This window comes from Gorilla gorilla, chromosome 9 (genome assembly GCF_029281585.2).
Source record: "Gorilla gorilla gorilla isolate KB3781 chromosome 9, NHGRI_mGorGor1-v2.1_pri, whole genome shotgun sequence".
NCBI classification, from domain to species: Eukaryota; Metazoa; Chordata; class Mammalia; order Primates; family Hominidae; genus Gorilla; species Gorilla gorilla.
Genome location: NC_073233.2, coordinates 110578944 through 110596193, shown reverse-complemented (window position 1 = coordinate 110596193; position 17250 = coordinate 110578944). Strand labels below are relative to the sequence as shown.

At 38.7% G+C, this 17250-nt stretch overlaps 1 protein-coding gene across 5 annotated transcripts; it reads left to right on the top strand.

The window, feature by feature from the left end:
• The first annotated feature begins 1723 nt into the window (after positions 1 to 1723).
• MMP27 (matrix metallopeptidase 27) lies at positions 1724 to 16563 on the top strand. Of its 5 annotated transcripts, none has more exons than XM_004052033.5 (10): positions 1724 to 1924; positions 2762 to 3000; positions 4420 to 4568; positions 4657 to 4785; positions 10735 to 10896; positions 11080 to 11200; positions 12474 to 12604; positions 13517 to 13676; positions 14534 to 14637; positions 15563 to 16563. In XM_004052033.5, exons 1-10 carry the CDS (start codon positions 1823 to 1825, stop codon positions 15805 to 15807), a joined length of 1542 nt encoding a protein of 513 aa, XP_004052081.5. In that variant the 5' UTR covers positions 1724 to 1822; the 3' UTR covers positions 15808 to 16563. The 5 variants fall into 5 exon arrangements, with proteins under 5 accessions (XP_004052081.5, XP_063549556.1, XP_063549558.1 ...); XM_063693487.1 differs by having other exon boundaries at positions 1810 to 1924; positions 2796 to 3000; XM_063693486.1 differs by lacking the exon at positions 4657 to 4785 and having other exon boundaries at positions 1727 to 1924.
• Positions 16564 to 17250: the final 687 nt, after the last annotated feature.

Genomic DNA, 17250 nt, shown 5'->3' with positions numbered 1-17250 from the left:
GAACTCCAGCCTGGGTGACAGAGCGAGACTCTGTCTCAAAAAAAAAGGGAAAAAAAAGAAAAGGATATGTGATCATAGTATACTGCGTGATTCTCTTGTGAATAATATTTTCATGGTCATAATTGTATGAACACTGATTACGGGCTTAAACATTCCTATAACCAAATTAGGAAAGCAGAAGGAGTGTTAAGTCCTTCTTTTCCATAGGAAGATGTTAATAATAACATTTAACTTTGAAAACTCGAGAAATAGTAGCATAAGCACGTTATTTACAAATGTGGAGTTAAACATAAAGATAAAAAGCTATAAAAATAATTTAAAGAAGTTACCTTTGGGGAGCAGGACTTGAAGGAGTGAAAGGTTAGGGCAGAGAGAGATGCTTTTTCGTTATAACAAGATAGCACCACTTGACTTCCCTTTTTCTGGTAACTATATATTTTTTTTAATTTTGTTCTGAAATATTTTAGAGTTTAAAAAACACAAAAGAACAATACAATGAGCATACTTGTACTTAGCATACTTGTACTTAATACCATCATAACACAAATCCTGATCATGTCTGCCTTCTCCCCTTCATCCCATTGCTCCAGAGGCCAATTAAACTATTTAAACTATATACATATATTAAAACAGTAAATAATAATATTTCTGAAACAAGATTTATAACTGGGATGAGCTTTAAATGCAAAGGAAGTATGTATCTACTTAGATCCTATAAATTCTTCAGCTATGCCATATAAATTTTGTTTAGGATATGGACAAGGAAGATTTAGAAAGGTGTATCGATTGAGGAGTTAACATTTGGGAAGAAAGGGAAGAAAATTTTAATAATTGGTAGAAGAAAAGGGGAGGACAAGTGAGGGAGGACATTGCTGTAACTAAGAGTGTTCCTTCATCTAAAAGTAGCCCAAGTAAAGAAGAATATATTGAAATTAATCCAAAAGGCTCTCACTAACTATACTCTCACTTCTGATGTTAATTTTGGCCTTCATCATCCATGACTTCTATGACTCTTCATCTTCCCAGTCAGCTGTCTTGTCCATGAGACCCTCCATCCCATCTTCCATAGCTGTCTACATATGTATTTTGTTCCAGTCAGGCCAGATTTCCTGCAGCTCATTTCTGCTGTGTTACCTCCTTCCCATGGCCTCTTTGCACTCATACTTCTTCTTCCTTCCTCTGTAAATCCAAATTCTACACATTCTCCAAAACCCAGAGCAAGCCCTAGTGCAAGCCCCAGTGCAGGCTGTATTTAACTTGCATAAAACCTCAAGGCCACACTCATAAGCAGTGATCTGCCTTTGGCCCTTCTTAGTCTTTACAATCTGCACTGTGTATTTGCCCACTTGCCTCCTTTTTGTCCTACATTAATTTCTGTATGTGTCTGAATTCTCCAACAAGATTGCATTCACAGGGGCAGGCAAACAGTAGGAATTCAATAAACATTTGAAGTTTATCTTAGTTAATAAGGGTAATCTGACTCCTGATTCATTTGTCTTTTTATGATAACATCCTACCAAGATATTCTGAGATTGCCTTCAAAAGAAAACTTTGCAAGGAAAAAAAATAACTTGGAGGCTCACTTCCCAGTATATTCAATTCAGTAATAAGCACTAACTGTGTTTACTAAACAATTGCAGGCCAAGATTACAAAATCAGCTCAGTCAAAAAAAAAAAAAAAAGCAAATCATGACACACTTTATGGCAAGTGTCCTTTTCTGTTATTAATTAAATGATGATACAAGACAATTCATGCCACGTCTCACTATTATTTTCTAAATTCTGTGCTAACAGAACCGGCTTCAGCTGAAGAAAGAGAGGAATGAAGCGCCTTCTGCTTCTGTTTTTGTTCTTTATAACATTTTCTTCTCCATTTCCCTCAGTCCGGATGACGGAAAATGAAGACAACGTGCAACTGGCTCAGGTACTGTCTTAATAAATGATATCGATGACTATTGATAAAAAGCTTATTTTATTGATTCTCTTGGGACCTAAAAAGAAAACACATTCCTGCGAAAGAGTCCTGAACTTTTTTGTGAGAAGGAACTGCTTTTCATTTGTCTAGCTCTGAGGATATCAGGAAATTGTGTTGGGGAGGAGGGCTGGCACAGGGAGGGGGAAAGGATCTGCTATAACTTTTAGCAATGGTCACAGATGAAGGGATGTTTAGTGCGAGGAGAAAGGAGAGAGCCCTGCAAGGCATGGAGATCACTATAAAAGCATTTCAAGACAACCAGGAGGACCCAATCTACAATTTGGAGCCCTAATCCCTATATGTATGAAAAAAAATACATTGCTTTACAGATTCCCTCTAAAAATCAGTTCAGTTAACTTTTTATTTTTGGTTAAATCAAATACATGTGCAAAATGGATAATCACTTATTTCTCCTAGAACTTGTTCCAAAGAAACACCAAAATGAAAGTAACAGCAAAAATATGTAAGATAGGTCCTCATTCAACAGATAGACAAAGCTTCATTCTCTTCTGTGGAGGTTTATGAGCTGCGTGCTTTGGCTAATTCTGGTCACTCATAAGTCAACCAAGTCTTGGAAATTGAAAGAGCAGGGTGACTCGTTATTTTCCTCTTTGTGTCCTTCCTTTCTTCTTTCCTCCTTCACTCCTCACTTTCTCTCGTTACTTCTTTTTTTTCCCTTTCCTATTGCCAAAAGAAATTTTAGGCAATTTTGCTTTATCCTGAGATGGAGATTTGCTCTCCTGTAGTCTGTGCCTCTTTTTTTTTTTTTCTTATCTTTTTGGTCAGGCATATCTCAACCAGTTCTACTCTCTTGAAATAGAAGGGAATCATCTTGTTCAAAGCAAGAATAGGAGTCTCATAGATGACAAAATTCGGGAAATGCAAGCATTTTTTGGATTGACAGTGACTGGAAAACTGGACTCAAACACCCTTGAGATCATGAAGACACCCAGGTGTGGGGTGCCTGATGTGGGCCAGTATGGCTACACCCTCCCTGGGTGGAGAAAATACAACCTCACCTACAGGTAATGCTTCTGCCAGCTTATTTCCGCCTAATCCAAAGGAACATAAAGATAATTTCCAAGGAACAGAATAATATTCATTCAATTGACTGAGCACTTCCTGTGTGCACAGCACATCATAGGCTCCATTTACGGTGTCTTCCCAACAAACCTGTGCTGTAGGCTCTGCTGCTATGGCAACCTTAAATACAGAGAAACTGAAACAAAAGTTTATTTACCACGGGTGAGATTACACAGCTCTTACTGGCTCCAGCAGACATGCTTTCATCTCTAGCCTCTGCCACCATCATATAAGCTCCGAACAAATACTGTCATCTGACTGCAGATACTTGACAGCATGAATGAAGGGTGCCCAAGAGAAAATGGGGAGACCCTGGAACACAACCAGTTTATGTCAGAGACGTGTGTGCGTGAGAGAGAGAGTTTCCAAATCTCAGATGAGCCCCTCAGAGCAAAGTAATGTGTTTCCCTCAGACATCTCAAGGAAAAGGGGGCAGGCTGACTCATTGGCAGGAACAGGATGAGGTATGCCCTTGATCTGAGACAGAGGCAGTCACCTTGACCATCACTCTGCAGCCTTTCTGACAGTTCTTCTTTCATCTTACTGAGTGCTAGGACTTGAGATAAAAATGAGTTTAGCAAGATAGGCAACATAAACAAGAGAAAAATCTTTTCCTGAGCAATTCTTGTGGTTCTCATGTAAGATTCTTAATATATGGACTGGGTGTGGTGGCTCATGCCTGTAATCCCAGCACTTTGGGAGGCTGAGGCAGACGGATCACCTGAGGTCAGGAGTTTGAGACCAGCCTGGCAAACGTGGCAAAACCCCATCTCTACTAAAAAACACAAAAATTAGCTGGGCCTGGTGGCGCGCGCCTGTAGTCCCAGCTACCCAGGAGGCTGAGGCATGAGAATCACTTGAACCTGGGAGGCAGAGGTTGCAGTGAGCCGAGGTCGCGCCACTGCACTCCAGCCTGGGGGACAGAGTGAGACTCTGTCTCAAAAAAAAAAAGTTCTTAATATATGATACATGCACAAGACTGATTTCCACAAGCCATTCAAAAAAATGATTCTCAGTTCTTTTTAAGAATGTCTTTATAATACTTTCATATACAAGCCAACACGTACATGAGATAAATGCTGTCTCGGGATGTGATCTTAGGGAAGTCATTTAACCTCTCTGAGCCTCCTTTGTTGAAGTGTTAATACTACTGATTCATAGGGAAGATAAAGGAATTTAATTGTATAGTATATGTAAGAGTATTTCATTTAAATAAAGTGCTAATGCAACTGTAAGATAATTGCACCACACCGAAGTTACTGCAGCACATTATTGATAAGCTAGAAATGTTTTTTGTAGTTACGTGTGTATATTCATGCATGAATAAGCCAGAAATTGACATATTTTTGTTAATTTTTAAGAATAATAAACTATACTCCGGATATGGCACGAGCTGCTGTGGATGAGGCTATCCAAGAAGGTTTAGAAGTGTGGAGCAAAGTCACTCCACTAAAATTCACCAAGATTTCAAAGGGGATTGCAGACATCATGATTGCCTTTAGGACTCGAGGTAAGGTTTTCAACAGAGAGCAAAGCTATTTTTATCTCAGGAGATTTGAGGAAGCTGATCTTTTTTCCTCGCATAAATTATATCTCAGTCCATGGTCGGTGTCCTCGCTATTTTGATGGTCCCTTGGGAGTGCTTGGCCATGCCTTTCCTCCTGGTCCGGGTCTGGGTGGTGACACTCATTTTGATGAGGATGAAAACTGGACCAAGGATGGAGCAGGTGAGTCTAATTTTCTTTATGAACAAAATCTTATTATTCTAAAGAATCCCTGAAAAGAATAGCTTTGTAACTAGCTGCTTTTTAACTCTAAAGTTCCCAATGTCCCCACAATTTTCCATATTCCAAGATGACCTTGATGGAAGTGTTCAATACACCCTCATAAAGTTGCTAATTCTACTATGATCAGAGCAGTCTTCATTATTTATACATTCATTCATACACCCATAATGTCTGAGGGGCCACTGTGTGCCCGGAACTATACAAGGTGTCCTATGGACCCCAAAGTTGTACTAGAAAAGTGTAAGCCTTCAGAGGTTCATGATCCTGTGTGGTACACAAGGCCAGCCCACATACCTGCCATATAAGGCAGAAGATGTTTTGTGTTGTACCAGTGATAGAAGTCATCTGTTGCTTGAGGATTGAAAGAAGACTCTAGGGAGGTGGTAATTTTGAATTAGCAATTAAAGGACAGTTTATGGATTCATAGCCCATAGAGGCTCTATTTCAAATCATGAACTTCCTCTTCTAACTCTTGCCCAGCTGCAAAGGAATCAGACCTTAATCCTTATATTTGACTTCTTCAAACCAAGTAAGTTTATTTTATTTTTCTCAATGGGTCTGCCTGGCATTCAAGGTGTTTTACTACTGTTCCGACAAAAATATCAAACTGTACTGTATTAACAGGTAGCAGTGTAGGCCTCAAAGAAAAGAGCAAGCTCAATAGATTTTTGGGTCCCCCATTCTTTTGTTCTGTCATTGGCAATAGTTACCTTGGGTCTGGTGTCTAGCTTCCAGAGTCACAGGAAAGCACAGGTTGTAGTGGTCCTGATGGATAGTATACAAGGACACAGATCATTCCTGACCATGTATCTCCAGATAATCGGTCTAGATCAGCTTTGCACTTTCTGTGAAACTGAAAGTCTGTCACACAAAATGGTCCATGGCCACTCACTGCTCAGTCAGAACAGGTGATGCAACTGTTTTTCCAAGTGCCAGTGAAAAGGGCGAAAGTCAGTACTGGCTGAGGTTCAGGCAGCAGCAGGCAAAATCTGGGGTTGGCTGCTGCCATTGCCACATGACAGCATCACAAGCAGACAAGAAATTGAAGGAGGTGAGATAACATTGTCAACCAAGCAAGAGAGGAAAGGAATGAACCATGTCTGTTGTGTATCTTCTGCTGAGACATGTTTCAATATTTCTTTGGTATTAGTCTGAAGACACTGCGGGTGTGTTTCATCAAACAGTTACAGAAAATATCCTAGCACTTGCCAAAATCAGAATGACTCCCCTTGCTCAGCCAGGCTTTACTTTCATATCTAGAGGCAGAGATCAAAGATTTCACTATCCTTTTGTCTCTTAAATCCAATACTAAGTAGCAGTTACTCTTACCCATACTGCTTTAAGCCCTCTGCCAAGGGGGAGGTATGGGGTAAGTTATTTTTTTTTTAAGTCCGTTGTATCTGGGTTCCACATCGGTAAGGCTCGCTTGAGCAAGGCAAGAGATAAATACAGTCCTCAACCAAGTTCTGGGTGGGCAACCAGGCAGCAGTTCCAAAAAGGATTGTCTTCTGACCACTTTATTACAGTCCCTCAGAGTAGAAATTGTGGGCCCTCTGTGATCCAATTTATAACTCTTAGTTCACTGACATTAAAGGGGAAAATATCTTCCTGTTCTCCAATGGAAACAGAAAACATCAAGCAAACGTAATCTCCAACAAAATTGCAATTTTTAAAAAATAGGCAATTCAGCAATAACCTCTGTGATCACCTCTTTCATTGCAATGTGGAGGCTCTGTTTTATGGAAAGGTGGCAAAAATCTTGGTGTAACTTGCTTAAGAGCAACAGACACATCATCTGCCAATGATGCTATTAAGCTGCTTCCTCGGGGAAGAACAGGTCATCGCATGGGGATGTCAGAGGACTTTGAGCACATACAGAGATTTTCCTGAGAGTCTCTCAAAGCAAAGCCAGGTGCCAAGCCTATTGTGAGTGTGTGTGTGGCACACATGTGTGCACCAAACAACTGAACAGGCCTTACAGACTGCTACAGATGCAGTGTTGGGAAGGAGAAAAAGCAATGGTTTGTAGCTTGGCAGACACTGGTTCCTTTCAGGGCTTCCCATTGACCAGCTGAGGGACCCGGGGCAAGTCAAGTAATTTTCTTACTCTCTATTTCTTTGCCTGTAAAAGAGTAATGATGCTCTTCTTTTAGGAGGGTGAAATAAATTACCCTTACCCTAACTAGGTTAATAAAGGTGAAAACCCCTTTCAGAGCAGTTGTCCATAGTGAACACTCAGAAAGTGCTTGACGTCAAAGATTCTGTTGACAATTGTTAGTATTGATGATGATAATGATAACTAGGGTGGAATTACATTCTAGGCATAAGAAAAAATATTTAAAAAGCTATGAACGTATAATGCACAAATTTGTCTATTTAGTCACATCTCCATGAGACAGAGACTTTTGTCATCTTTTACCTACAGCATCATATGGCCAATAACAGTGTTGTCACATGAGAAATACTCTACAAATCATTGGTAAATAAAGTCACTCAATGATCATTTATTGAACATCCACTATGACTCAGGCTCTGTCATAAAAATGAAATATACCCTTGTATATAGGACACAGAAGCTGCCCTCCAGGGCTTCACAGTCTAAGGGACACATAGACAATTAAATAGCAACTAAAATCAGTAGGATCAGTACTGAGATAAAGGAAACGATGGCAATGTAATAGGTCCACACAGAAGAAAGTCCAACCCAGACCCACAGGTCAGCAGAGGAAGCTATGTCAAGCCTGAGAACTGGAGGCTCAGCAGCAACTAAGAAGACAAAGTAAGGTAAAGAGGGTGAATAGGAGTGTTCTGAACAGAATAGCTCAATCCAACATAAGGAATAGAATTGTAGAAGACAAGGCTAAAATTGCGAATAGGATTCAGATTACAGAGGGTCCTGAAGGCCAGAATAAAGATCTGGACTTCATTTAGAAAACCTGAGCTTGAATTATTTTTCCCAACAGTCATTTTTCCAGTTCCTTGTCCAAAAGCACACACAGTGGTATAGCCAGCCAGGCAAGGGGCAGCAACAAAGGTAAGAGCAGAAAAGTGTCAAAGACCATGACATAATTCTTTGCCCTTTTATGTTTGCTTCACGCAAACATCACTAGGCAAATTTCCATCAGGGAAGCTGAGGTTTTCCTTAGGCTCCATGCACTTAGTTGCAAAGCCAGGGATGGACTTTATGTATGTATGTATGTATGTATGTATTTATTTATTTATTTATTTATTTATTTATTTATTTATTTTTTGAGACCGGGTCTCACTCTGTCACCCAGGCTGGAGTGCAGTGGTGCGATCTCGGCTCACTGCAACCTATGCCTGTTGGACTCAAGCAATTCTCCTACCTCAGCCTCCCAAATAGCTGGGACTACAGGCACAGGTCACCTTGCCTGGCTAATTTTTTTTTTCTTTAGTAGAGACAGGGTTTCTCCATGTTACCCAGGCTGCTCTTGAACTCCTGAGCTCAAGATATCCACCCACCTTGGCCTCCCAAAGTGCTGAGATTACAAGAGTGAACCACCACGCCAGGCCCAAGAGGGTGGTCTTCTATACTTAGAGCCTTACAGACTAGTGGGAGAGGCAGACAAAGACAAAGGCAATTCTAACATGCCTGGTAAGACTTCTGGAAAGGGCACTATGGTCATGTTTAGGAAACACATCTAACCATTTTTGCATTAGACAACACTTGGACATCCATTAATCATTATTAAGCAGTCACAATCACTAGGAATAAAAGATAATTAAGACATGGTTCCTGTACTCAGGGTGACAGAAACAAACAATGCAGTCCTTACGGGCTATGACAGAATCAAGTGCTGAGTCTGCGGAAGCTGGAGCCGTGCATTTAACTCAACCTGGATAAGACCTGGAGGGATGAGGGAAGTTACATGAAGGAAATAACTTTAGAGGGGAGTCCTGGGGAATAAATAGGATAGTTAAGCCAAGAGAAAGTGGAAGAGATATGTTATTAGCAAAGAGATGAAGGTATGAAGACATAGAGATTAGAAAGAACCTGACACAGATGAAAAATGCCAGCGATTTAACATAGTTAGCTTGCAGAATATGAAAATAAAATATAAGGCTGAAAATAGGCAGGGACTAGACCATGGAAGGTCATGTGAAGGTGTTTGGACTTTATCCTATAGCAATACAGAACCTCTGAAGAATAGAAGTAGGAGCAACATGATCACATATACTGTAGTTTAGCAACAACCCCAAACTGGTGGCTTCTTTTTTTTTTTTTTAATATTATCCGTTTCTGAGACACCAGTTTCAAGCCATTTTCTTACCCTAGGCTATATTTTTCCATGATGTGACTAGTACCAATTAAAGTCATGTGCCATTTAATCATATTTTGGTCAACTATGGACTATGGATATGACAGTGGTCCCATTCGATTACAATGGAGCTGAAAATTTCCTATCACCTAGTGATGTCATAGCACAACACGTTACTCACATGTTTGTGGTGATGTTGATATAAACAAACCTACCGTGCTGCCAGTCATATAAAAGTTCAGCACATACAATTGTGTGAAGTACATAATACCTGATAATAAACAACCATGTTACTGGTTTATGTATTTAATGTACTATACCTCTTATGGTTATTTTAGAATGTACTCCTACTTGTACAAAAAAAAAGAAAGAAAGAAAGAATAGGTAACTGTAAAACAGCCTCAGGCAGGCCCTTCAGGAGGGATTCCAGAAGAAGGCATCGTTATCCTAGGAGATGACAGCTCCATGCCTGTTATTGCCCCTGAAGACTTTCCAGTGGGACAAGATGTGGAGGTGGAAGACAGTAATACGGATGACCCTGATCAAAGGAAGGAAATATTTTTGTACAGCTGTACAACAAGTTTGTGTTTTAAGCTAAGTCACAATAAAGTCCAAAATTTTAAAAATTTAAAAGTTTAGGCCAGGTGTGGTGGCTCACACCTGTAATCCCAGCACTTCGAAAGACCAAGCCGGAGGATTGCTTTAGCCCAGGAGTTCAAGATCAGCCTGGGCAACATAGTGAGACCCCCATCTCTACAAAAATAGATAAGAAAATTAGCTGGACATGGTGGCATGCACCTGTAGTACCAGCTGCTCAGGAGGCTGAGGGAGGAGGATTGTCTAAGCCTAGGAGTTTGAAGCTGCAGTGAGCTGTAATCACACCACTCCAGCTTGGGCAACAGAGCAAGGCCCCGCCTCAAAACAAAAAATGTATAAAGTAAAAAAGTTACAGTAAGCAAAAGTTAATTTATTATTGAAGAAAAATATTTTTAACTTGGTGTAGCTTAAGTGTCCAGTGTTTATACAGTCTACATAATGTACTGTAAGTCCTAGGCCTTCACATTCACTCACCACTCACTCACTGACTCACCCAGAGCAACTTCCAGTCCTGCAAGCTCCATTCATGGTAAGTGTCCTACATAGCTGTACTATTTTTTATCTTTTATACCATATTTTTACTGTACCTTCTCCATGTTCAGATATGTTTAGATAGACAAATGCTTACCATTGCACTAAATAATTGCTTACCATTGTGCTACAATTGCCTATAATATTCAGTACAGTAACGTGCAATACAGGTTTGTAGCCTGGGAGCAAGAGGCTATACCATGTAACCTTGGTGTGTAGTGGGCTGTGCCATCTAGGTTTGTGTAAGTGCACCCTATAATGTTTGCTCAATGATGCATTTCTCAGAACATATCCATATCATTAAGCAACACATGACTTTATTAGCATTGAAATACCTCCCAGATAAATGGTGGTACATATGAGAATTATCTGCTGTATAGCAAGCCTTTATTTCATTCCCCTTAGTTACTTTCTAATCTCAGATGCAGCCATTCTCTTTTTGATTAAGTCATGTGCTCGTGTTTTCCCTGTTATTATCAAGGATTCAACTTGTTTCTTGTGGCTGCTCATGAATTTGGTCATGCGCTGGGGCTCTCTCACTCCAATGATCAAACAGCCTTGATGTTCCCAAATTATGTCTCCCTGGATCCCAGAAAATACCCACTTTCTCAGGATGATATCAATGGAATCCAGTCCATCTATGGTGAGCAAAATTATAAATCTTAACATATGTGAACTAAATAGGAAGCTTTTCAGAAAGGAAGTTAAGAAAATCACTTCTTGAAATATTATCATGAAGCAAATATCCACTTAGGTAAGACCCTTGTGTAGGCATATTTCTTCATGCCCTCTTAATTCATTGTGGTATTTTTTTTTCTCATCAAAGGAGGTCTGCCTAAGGTACCTGCTAAGCCAAAGGAACCCGCTATACCCCATGCCTGTGACCCTGACTTGACTTTTGACGCTATCACAACTTTCCGCAGAGAAGTAATGTTCTTTAAAGGCAGGTAAACTCATTTCTCTAAACACCTCAACTTCCTATGAAGATTTTTCTTTTCAAGAGATTTGAGGATAAAGAGGTAGTCATGGGGCTAGTGAAAATGTGTGCCTTTTATCTTCATTTTATAACTGCCCATACTGTTTGAATGCTTTACCATATGTGTGTATCTTGTAGTTGTTTGATAAATTTTTAAATGTCTTTAAGGACTTTTAAAAATTGCCATTGCATAAGAAAGAGAAATAGAGTCCACTTTCAGTGACTTTTTGGCCAGAAGAGTCCACCAATCCCAGTGGCCTACTGAAGCCAACTTACACTCCGTTACAGGAGTCTATTGTTAAATTTTCAGGAATTTTGCAAACCAGTTCACATCACATAGGCAGCTTGAAATTGGCCATGGTTGGAGTATTTACATCTGAAAATCAGCAAATGATTAAAGTCAAGTCTTCTTCCCACCTGGAGAGCCAGTTGTTAAACATGGGTCAGCACCTCACTGAACGTTTCTTAAAGTTGCATCAATAAAGTGTTAGCTGCAGTGGGAAATCCCTTCTCTCACTACAATTTATTAAACTTAAGTTACAGCATGGTGTGTCAGTTATGTAGACCATGACCATATTTTTATAGCAAAATACCAAGACATACACCATTGACAAAGATATAGGGGCAAAAGGAAAGAATATTTGAAATTGGACTCCTTTCACCCATGAATATATCACGTTACAATCACATGTTATCACCACCATTCTCTGACCAGCAGAGGCCAAGAGCTACCCACCATGAATGTCACAGAGGAGTGGCCTGTTTGTGGAGGGAAATGGAATATAAGGACTTTTCACGTCTCATTCATAGACTCAGAATTTTGCAGCCAGAAGGGAAATTCTGAAGAAGTATTTTCGCATGTCAGTGATTACATTTCTTTATTCCAGCAAGCATCTGCTTCAAAAAGTTCCTGTTAGGAATGCTTGGTGTTGGCTTAGAATGTTGGGTGTTGCTGCTTTGGCAAAAACAAAACCATTGAGCACTCAGAACTCAGAATAAGATTTCCATGATGAGTTTGCCACTCTACGGATCCAAGAGTGGGCACAAAGGCATGTCCTGGACTTGGAAGTCCCAAACTGAACTGAACTCACAATCACCTAAATTTGCTGGGGAAAATTATGCTAATTATCTCAATTATTTGAGGAAGATACCAACCAATTAGCTAAAAGGCAAGCCTAAGATTACAAAATTCTCATTGACATGAAAATAGGCTGCATGTGTAAAGTGTTTTTTGTTTAACACAGGCACCTATGGAGGATCTATTATGATATCACGGATGTTGAGTTTGAATTAATTGCTTCATTCTGGCCATCTCTGCCAGCTGATCTGCAAGCTGCATATGAGAACCCCAGAGATAAGATTCTGGTTTTTAAAGGTAACCTGGCCCATCCCGATTCCTCTTCTCCCTCTGGCTGCCTGAACTAACCAGTGGATATTTTGGTGTAAGAAATAAAATCTTCATGCATGAGCCAAGGCGCAGGGCTTTTGCTCTCATCTTAGGTTCCTGTCGTAAAGAATATAAATAACCAGGATTCTCTGTGGCTGTGAAGATAAACACAATCCTAGTTGCACAGGGACTAAAATAAACCTGTGTGATAAAAACTAAAAAAGTCTCTTTTTCTGCCAAATAAAGGTAATTAATCTGTCTTTAATGTTCACTTTTTACTAAGGTTGCCAGATTTGGCAAATAAAAATATAGGACACTATAAATTTCAGATAAACAACAAATAATTTTTTGGTATATATATATATATATATATATCCCTTAAAATATTTTGTATTTATTTATACCAAAAGTTAGTCATTGTTTACTTGAAATCAAATTTAACTGACATTTTCTGTTTAATGATCATGATCTTATCAGATTACTAGCCTTTGAGAGCACTTGGGGGCTGAAACTTAGGAGAACATGTCCAAACATACTTCATTTTAAAAATTTCAATTGACATAATAATTGTACATATTTATGGGGTACAATGTGATGTTTAAATACATATATGCATTGCTTACTTGATTGTTTTGACAGAGTTAGCCAATTAAAAGCAATCAATGCAATGAAACCAATTGACAAAGGTACGCATACTATTGACTTTTACAGGTATATATTATTTGTGTAATATAAATAATATAAGCAGCTAAAGAAAGTGGTAGGAATGAATGTGGACATAAGATTATTAAATCTCTAAGCACTGAAGCTAAAAGGAACTAGGTATCTAATGATTTTTTAAATTTCTTGAGATACCTATTTCTCCCTCTAGAAAATAAATAATCACTCCTCTCTTCCTAGATGAAAACTTCTGGATGATCAGAGGATATGCTGTCTTGCCAGATTATCCCAAATCCATCCATACATTAGGTTTTCCAGGACGTGTGAAGAAAATAGATGCAGCCGTCTGTGATAAGACCACAAGAAAAACCTACTTCTTTGTGGGCATTTGGTGCTGGAGGTAAGTTTACAGACAATTGACACTTTGTTTTATTATGGAGAAAAATATTCACAATAGCATCACTTTGACACAGACAAAATTAAAATGAATCCATAATATTTTTTATTTTTTTATTTTTTTTGAGATGGAGTCTTGCTCTGTCTCCCAGGCTAGAGTGTAGTGCTGCAATCTCTGCTCACTGCAGCCTCCACCTCCTGCTTTCAAGAGATCCTCCTGTCTCAGCAACCCCCAAGTAACTGATACTACAGGCATGTGCCACCACGCCTGGCTAATTTTTGTACTTTTTGTAGAGATGGAGTTTCACCATGATTCTCAGTCTGGTCTCGAACTCCTGGGCTCAAGCGATCCACCCACCTCGGCCTCTCAAAGTGCTGGGATTACAGGCATGAGTCACCACGCCCAGCCCATAGTCTTCTTAAAGTGAATAATGAAGGCAGTGGATGACATTTATCAAGCCGAAAGAGATCTCAATGAGTCTAATGACTTTGCTTCAATTTAAAAAAAAAATAAAATAAAAAGTTGGTGATCCCAACCAAATTGCCAATGACACAAACATATCTAGTGAAAAAGTTTGAAAGCTCCAAGCTCAGCCTTCAATCTGATGTAACGATTTCTCTGAACAGCATCAATCTAACATATGTTGTGGCCTTTTTCCCTGATCATTTCTTGTTTGGAAGATTCTATAAATGATTCAACCAAACATAATCTTTACTGTATTTTTATTATTGATCCAATTAGTTTTCCTCTACTATGCCTATGTATTCCCCACATCCCTGCTTGACTCTAAGTTGTGCGGTAGACAAATTAAGCTCCCCAAACCAAAGATCCACTGTATCCTTTCATATTCTTGTATGCAGGTTTGATGAAATGACCCAAACAATGGACAAAGGGTTCCCGCAGAGAGTGGTAAAACACTTTCCTGGAATCAGTATCCGTGTTGATGCTGCTTTCCAGTACAAAGGTAAGCATGGATGCCTCACTTATTGGGATACTTGAGAGACTGTTGACTGTGAAAAAAGACAGCACAAAAACTTAAATGCTTTTATTTTAATGCAATTTTGCTACTCTTAAGTATATACAATAATAAACATTAACCCCACAAGCATTATCACAAACTGAATCCATAAATCCTGAATTATACTCTCTGTTATACTATCTCAAATCTATGTAAAAAGTACCAAATCCATTTTACTCATCATTGATAAGTAAAGACACCCCCTAAAGTGTGCGAAGTGACTAAGCACATGAACAAAACAATGATTCTCAAACTTTAATGTATGTACCTTAATGTACATAGCTTGGGGTTTGTGTGTGAAACAAAGTATTTGAGGCAGAATTGTGAGTGATACCTAAGAATCTGCAGTTTTAAAAGAACCTCAGGCAATGTAATGAATACAATCCAGCAACTGTATCATCCAAGACAATGACCTAGACCGTGGGGTAATCTAGAAATATCTTTGAGTGACATGATCAATTATTACAATGAAATCCAACACAGAACCTCAAAACCTAAAACAGATCAAAGTAGAACAGCTCTAAGAAAATGAGAATATAGAGACCAAGGCCATATCCACAGGGGCCTTTTCCTCCCCCTCACTGGGACACTTTGTTGAAGCCTAGTTTGAAAACCTCTGGCATAGACCACAGTCTGGCTAGAAAGGTAAAAAGTCCCTTGAAACTCACCCTTTATAACACTGGCTTCCTCCTTAGGGAAATAAAAATAATAGGATTTCCCACTTGACAGTAGAAAACTAAAATGTATGTATATGATTCCACAAATTTCTTCACGCTCCATAATGTTATTTTTTTCCATGTTTATAAAATTTAAAAGTATGGAAGTATTATATAGTTATGAAAGATAACTAATCCTGATTCCCTGTCTCTAGGATTCTTCTATTTCAGCCGTGGATCAAAGCAATTTGAATATGACATTAAGACAAAGAATATTACCCGAATCGTGAGAACTAATACTTGGTTTCAATGCAAAGAACCAAAGAACTCATCATTTGGTTTTGATATCAACAAGGAAAAAGCACATTCAGGAGGCATAAAGATATTGTATCATAAGAGTTTAAGCTTGTTTATTTTTGGTATTGTTCATTTGCTGAAAAACACTTCTATTTATCAATAAATTCATAGACCTAAAATAAACCTCAACAGGTCTTTTAATATAAATTCTGCTTCAAAATAGGATAAAACCATTCTTTAACAACAAGTTGCTAGTCCTAGTTCTAAATATCCAAATTCAATGGCCATTTTGAGCTGCCTGATTCTTTTAATAGGAAGTTATTATGTAGAAACAAAAATCTCTGACTGTACTTTAAGCCTATTTCATGCTTTGTGGACTTGGAGAAGACATGTCTTATAACTGAATACTGAAATATTTATTAAACCAATCTTTAGCATTCTATTTTGTCTGGACCTTTGGAGTTTAAGAGCCCCAATAAACTACAGTGCTCATCCCTATGCATGTTCTGAACCCATCAATCAAGTAAGTTACTCCACCTCCCAAAGAGAAGGGTGACAGCCTGGATAGATGCAGGGTAAGTTACGTTAGAGGTTATTCTCTGACAAGTAAGGAACTAGCAGAAGTAGGAGAGAAGTGTTCCCCCAGCCTCACAAACATTGACCAATGCAGTTAAACATTCCTTAGGGAATATAAAATTAAGTTTTCTGCACACTGATTTCAGACACAAGAAATGTGGGGATTTTCATCCTGTGTTTGTGGTATATGTGCATCATCTGAGCCTATGGGTAGAAAGTTTCTGTACTCTCTGTTCCATCATGGATTTGTTGACTTTCTAAATGCTTATGGCTTGATTTTATCATTATACCCTCAAAGTTAAGTGTTTAACAAAGTTCTTAATAAAATTTTTGACCCAGAAAATGGGAGATTGTCAGTTGAACTTGCTTCTGATGAGGTGATATATTGGGCATATGTCAACTGATAGAAAATAGGCATAGAAAATCACACAAATTCCTACAGTTGGTCCCCACCCCCGCTTCCCTGGAGTTCAGTGTTCCCAGTTGCCTAAAAGAAGAGGTGCGTAAAAGAGTTATTCTATGTTTGAAACACAAAGTAAATTTTAAGAAGTACAGCTTAACACTCAGCAGGTAGTAGATAGTAGTCTTTGTGAAAAAAATATATAGTGCTGGAATAATCAAATATCCATATGCATGAAAAAAGAATGTTGACCCCTACCTCACACTATTCACAAAAATTAATAAAAATGTGCCATAGACCTCTAAATATAAGAAATAAAATTATAAAACTTGCAAAAAATATTTTTTAAAAAAATTTTGGGACTTTGGACTAAGCAAAGATTTCTTAGGTAGAACATAAAAACTATTAACCATTAAAAAATCAATGAATTAAACTTTAACATTTAAAACCTTTGCTTTCAAAAAACAATATTGAAAGAATAAAAAGTTGGCTGGGCACAGTGGCTCATGCCTGTAATCCCAGCACTTTGGGAGGCCAAGACAGGAAGATTGCGTGAGGCCGGAAGTTCAAGACTAGCCCAGCCAACATAGCAAGACCCTATTTCTATATAAAACATATAATTAAATAAAA

Bases quoted from the DNA above. Each gene is read 5' to 3' on its own strand.
- MMP27 (XM_004052033.5), top strand. From the start codon at position 1,823: ATGAAGCGCCTTCTGCTTCTGTTTTTGTTCTTTATAACATTTTCTTCT. The intron at 1,925-2,761 runs GTACTGTCTTAA...CTTTTTGGTCAG, and splicing joins ACAACGTGCAACTGGCTCAG to GCATATCTCAACCAGTTCTA. The intron at 4,786-10,734 runs GTGAGTCTAATT...GTTATTATCAAG, and splicing joins CTGGACCAAGGATGGAGCAG to GATTCAACTTGTTTCTTGTG.